We start from the raw sequence: 5,366 nt of genomic DNA, 5'->3' as shown, positions 1-5,366 counted from the left end.
AAATCAGGCACTTATCAAAAAAGTACCCAAAAAATGTCCTCTTCCACACTGAGTGTCGCTGAAACATGGAACTTGTTCCAGAAGTTCAAGAAGTCAAAATGTATTCTAAGGACAAATGTATTGAAAAAGCAATTTCTAAATTAATGGAGCAGGTACAAATTAAAACATTAGGTATAAAACCTTCTTGAGGAACTCACCAACCTTCATGTTACTGGCGGGTGGGGAATTTTACCCAGTGAAAACATGCTCTTGGACTCCTGCCCAGGTACTCGCTTCTGCCCAAGCCAGGCTCCGCACTCTGACTTGGCTCAGCCTTACATTCCTCTCTCTGATCTTACTTAAGTACAGAAATTGAGTAAAAGCAAGGGTGGGGGGACTGTGCGCCTTGTCTGCTTCATCACCCCCACGTCTAAGTGTTGCTCTCAGGAGTTTGTTTATTTTTTACTTAAGACCTTCAGCAATGGTGTTTCTACACTCCCCCTACTCAATCCTTTCTGCTGCGGTATGATCCTGCAGGTGATTCCTACATCTCAAGTGAGGACTTCTGCCCGTGACTGGAGTCACCCACTTCTCATCCTGGCCACCAAGAACAGACCATACCTTTCCAGTGTATTGACTTTTGTGGATTGGAGGACTTCCATGTTTTCCATGTCTTCTCTTTCCTCCTCCTCCTCATTATTCCACTTGCTTTAGCCTTTTCTTGCAGGTCACATCTTCCTGACCTCCTGTCATGTTCTGAGCTCCCTTCAGCCCTTTCAGTGCTTTCTTGAAGCATGGTGGACAAAACTGGATGGATGCACTTCAGAGGGGTGCCCAGTGCAGTGGGTACGTCCTGTGTTTTACGCAGCTTTTGTTTATGCTTGTAGGACAATTAGTGCTGGTTTCCCAACACCATGCAACTGCTCATTTCTGCCTACCTATGATCTACTGCAACGCAAATTTTCCCTACAGAACTGCCATCCAGCCAGAAACTCCTTGTTCTGTATTCTCCAGCTAATTATTCTTGTCTGTATAGACAAGGTAGCTGTCCCTATCACTTCATTATATTTTTTCATTATTTCTTTAGCATGAGAAGATCCACTGGAATGCTAATACTGTCCTCTAATGCTTTGCAGTCCCTTTCAACTTCTTATATGTGAATTTAGTAAGCACACTCTCTAGACAACCATGAAAATTATTACGCAGGAGAGCATTAGACTCACAACAGATCAGATGTGGTGTGTCAGTTCATTACCTTAGCTTCATTTACATATTTGCCTACATGCCCTTTAATCAGCATCATAGTCCTTTTTCAAAGATTTCAGGCAAAATACCCAAATAGGTCTTGTGCCAAATGAACATGATGAAAATCAGGCCAAGTGCAGGGTCCTGCACCTGGGTTGGGGCAGCCCCCGGGATCAGCACAGGCTGGGGGGTGGGGGGACTGAGAGCAGCCCTGCCCAGAAGGACTTGGGGGCACTGGGGGGGTGAAAGGCTGGACAGGAGCCGGCAACGTGCGCTCGCAGCCCAGACCCCCAGCCGTGCCCTGGGCTGCATCCCCAGCAGCGCGGGCAGCCGGGCCAGGGAGGGGGTCCTGCCCCTCTGCCCCGCTCTGTGAGACCCCCCTGCAGCGCCGCCTCCAGCTCGGGGCTCCTCAGCACGGGACAGACACGGGGCTGTGGGAGCGGGGCCAGAGGGGGCACAGAAATGCTCCGAGGGCTGGAGCCCCCCTGCTGCGAGGCCGGGCTGGGAGAGCTGGGGTTGTGCAGCCGGGGAAGGGGAGGCTGCGGGGAGACCTTATTGGGGCCTCTCAGGGCTTGAAGGGGGGCTGTAGGAAGGGTGGGGGCAGCCTCTTTAGCAAGGCCTGTTGTGACAGGACAGGGGGTGACGGTTTTAAACTAAAGGAGGGCAGATTTAGACTGGATATAAGGAAAAATATTTTTCATAGTGAGGGTGGTGAAACCCTGGCCCAGGTTGCCCTGAGAGGTGGTCGATGCCCCATCCCTGGGAACACTCAAAGTCAGGTTGGACGGGGCTCTGAGCAACCTGCTCTGGTTGAAGATGACCCTGCTCATGGTGGGGCAGTTTGGATTAGATGGCCTTTAACGGTCCCTTCCAGCCCAAACTATGGGTTCTATCATTCTATGATTCCATGAAAATGTTGCAGAGTTCGCACATTTGGGGGAGACCCTTGAGGAGCCTCACTGCCAGTGCACCGGACAGGGATGGATGCACCCTGAAAACTATTCCCCGTGATGGATCTGGTGCCCAAGTGCTGTGCAGTGTGTCCGTGCCTTGCAGTCAGTGTCCAGTGCTGGTGCCTCATCAGCCCGGCAGCCAGCCTTAACTCCTGCACCTCTGGGGGGCCGCTCTGCCGCCAGCAGTCCCGGCTGGCGCTGGGTCGAGCAGAGCTGTGCCCGGCAGCTCTGCACATGCTGGCGGCAGAGTCTGAGCAGCCGGATCTGGGGCAGGGGGAATTGCCCCCGCGTGTCCGGGTTGGTGAAAGCGGCCGGCGAGCAGCGAGGAGAAGCCCATTGGAGCATGGACCTGGCTGCCAAGCGCCTTCAATACTCAAAATGGACTTGAGGGCTCCTGCAATACTCAAAAACTCAATTCTGATTCAATGTCCATACTACAGTACCTGAAAAAATAGAGCCAGCATTATCCGAGGTGGGGAAGCAGGAATTCAGCTAAGGGGAAGCTTTTAAAAATCCCAGAAAAAAAAAAAAAAAAACAAACCACAAAATAAAGCAAAACAAAATCCCAAGTTATTTAAAAAGTTTAAAAAATGCTTATGCCCGCAAACATGGACATAACAATGTCCATTGTTATGTCAATGTTATGTTACTGCGATGGACAATAACACACACAGTTATTGCGATGGACATCACAAACAATGCTTTGTGAGTGGGACCAGCGGGTCGGGGTGACATTGCACACGCCAGCAAGCAAACAACGCCTCTTTGGAGATGGGTTGCTCAAGTTTCCCCTCCTGCTGCGCCACTTATGGCAGGAGTCCCTCTATAAAACCCAGGCCCTCCAAGGTCCCCCGCTGTGGCCACCTCAGACCCACTTTGCTCCCAGCGTGCTGAGATCTCCACTGGCCTCCAGGCATGAGGGTGCTTTGCGTGGTCTTTGCTGTGCTCCTGCTTTTCTCCTTGGCCACCCCAGGTAAGACAGCAACTCATGGAGGAGCGAAAGCAGGGCTGACCCCAGAGGCTGGGAGCACGGGTGCCTGTCACCCCTCTGGGCTTTGTGCCTTGGTGTGGAGGGAGGTGGTTCATCTCACCCAGCTTTGGCAGCTGGCTACCTGCAGCTAGCTCTGGCTGATGATTTACCCAACCTAGCTTGCACAACCGATTTGGGATGAGATGAATGCTGCACTGCCAATGCCTGTCTCTTGTGCTCATGCAAAGGGATCTTGCCAGCAAGGTGCAGTACTGACAAATGCAGAGAGATGACCTTTAAGAGCCCAGAGGTCCCCCAGCTCAACAGGAACTGACAGCGTGGGTCCCATCCTATGTGGTTTTAAACCCAAAAGTACCCTGTGCATCAGTACCACCCTGGAGCCAGCAAGGAGATAAATTTTGGGGCTCTGTTCTCCTATGGTGTCTGACATTTTCTCTTGTAACCCATCTCTCTCTCCCTCCCATCGCAGGGTACGGGCAGTATAAGGGCTCTTGTGACGGATACTGTTCCCACATGTGTGGCAAAAGGGACGAGTGGACTTTCAGCCAGTCCTGTGGGAAGAGGTACTGCTGCATCCCCCCACCCAAAAAGGGAAAATGATTGTGAAAGAGTCCAGCTGTGGAGGAAGAGCAGCACTCGTGGGAGGGTTCCCAGCGCTGTATCCATGGTGTGACAGAGACGGTGTTCACTGCTTTCAAGTAAAGATGGGCAGATATGATTTTTTGTGTGCTGTGTGGTTCATTCACCTCCTGGGAGGGCAGCACCAGGAGAGGTTCTGCAGCCAGACCTCCCTGGACAGTGATCACGACACACCCCTGACAGCCCTGGACGTTTCCCACAGCCCCAGATTTGTGACAGCAAAGTGACACACTGGAAGAGAAGAGGCTTTGGGATTTTCCCATTGCTTCAAAGCAGGGTGGTGGCAAAGGCTGGGAGGGGACTGACTGCCTAATATTGTGTCTCCCTCCGCCACAAGCTGAATCCCAGTTTAAAGGGACATAACAGCCCCCAGTGCCCCATCAGTGCCACTCAGCCTCTGCACTGGGGACCTCCCTCCCATTGTAGGGGTAGAGACTGGAGGCAAACAGCCACTGCCTTCACCTTGCACCCCCAAAATCCCACTCCCGGGGTGCCGCTAGAGCATCCTCATCCCAGTGCAGTCACTCAGGTTTCTTGGCCCCGTGGCTGTCCTGGACACGCACAAAGCAGGTGGCTTCTCAGTGTAGCCTATGACCAGATTATTCCCTTGGAGGTCACCGTTAATGGAAGAAAAAACAAGGTGGATTTCTGAGTGTCCCCCTCCGTACCCCCTCCACTGCATGATAAACCACTCACTGCAGGCTTCCTGCAGAGGGGCGGGGAGCGAGCTGGTGTTGGGTGGCCCAGAGTATCCTGGCAAAGGGCAGCCAGACAAGCCTCAGGAGCAGCATTGGAGGGAGAGATGTTTGTGTCAAAAAGGGTCAATTTCCTGACTGGCTCATGGGACAGAGAACAGTCCTGTTTCTCTGAAACCCTCCAGGAAAAAAAAGACTCAGTTTCCAACCATGGGGCCTTTCAAACCCAGAAAAAGGCTACTGTTGGACTGATGGATGCTGCAGGAGAAGAGAGGAGATACAGACCTCTGCCTTGCAGAAAGATTGTTTAATTTCTGCAGGGGGAAGGTCCGTGTCTCCTCTTTTCTGCAGCATCCCTGGTGGTCAGCAGAGGTCTTGGCACTACAGCCGGTACATGGAGTTGAGAGGAAAAGTGATTTCTTCCAAAGGCTAATTTCTGTATTTGTTCCGAACTCGCCCAATTGCCAGGGGAGTCTGAACACACGGTGCCTGCAGGCGTGTCTCTGCTGCCAGCCGGGCAGGTGAAGCCACCCTTCGTGTCTGTACGTACAGCGTAGGGTGCTCCAAGGGGCTTGCTACTGTGGTCCAAATGACTGTGTACCAGGTAATTTAGGGGCAAACAGAAATAACTCACTGAGCAGCCTTATGATCCTTTATTTTAGGACGTAAGATAAATATGAAATCTGATAACTTTAAAAACTTTATCACTTTAAAGATTAACCAAGGATACAGGAATCCTGACAAAGCTGTGGCGACGGTGGGATCTCTTATGATATTTTTCGTGATAAGAGGAATAAGTCTCTTTCAAAACTAGGTGCGTACTGTGAGATACTGAGCGTGAGGATGTTAACACCCTATGCACAG

The 5,366-nt window shown here is 51.7% G+C and overlaps 1 protein-coding gene across 1 annotated transcript; it reads left to right on the top strand.

The window, feature by feature from the left end:
- The first annotated feature begins 2,521 nt into the window (after positions 1–2,521).
- On the top strand, positions 2,522–3,871 carry LOC135312910 (small basic protein 1-like). The gene is made up of 2 exons (XM_064448655.1): positions 2,522–3,150; positions 3,638–3,871. Exons 1-2 carry the CDS (start codon positions 3,093–3,095, stop codon positions 3,766–3,768), a joined length of 189 nt encoding a protein of 62 aa, XP_064304725.1. The 5' UTR covers positions 2,522–3,092; the 3' UTR covers positions 3,769–3,871.
- Positions 3,872–5,366: the final 1,495 nt, after the last annotated feature.

The sequence above is a fragment of the Phalacrocorax carbo genome, chromosome 3, assembly GCF_963921805.1.
Source record: "Phalacrocorax carbo chromosome 3, bPhaCar2.1, whole genome shotgun sequence".
NCBI lineage: Eukaryota > Metazoa > Chordata > Aves > Suliformes > Phalacrocoracidae > Phalacrocorax > Phalacrocorax carbo.
The sequence above is the reverse complement of the archived record's forward strand: the minus strand, read 5'-3'. Positions and strand labels throughout refer to the sequence as shown.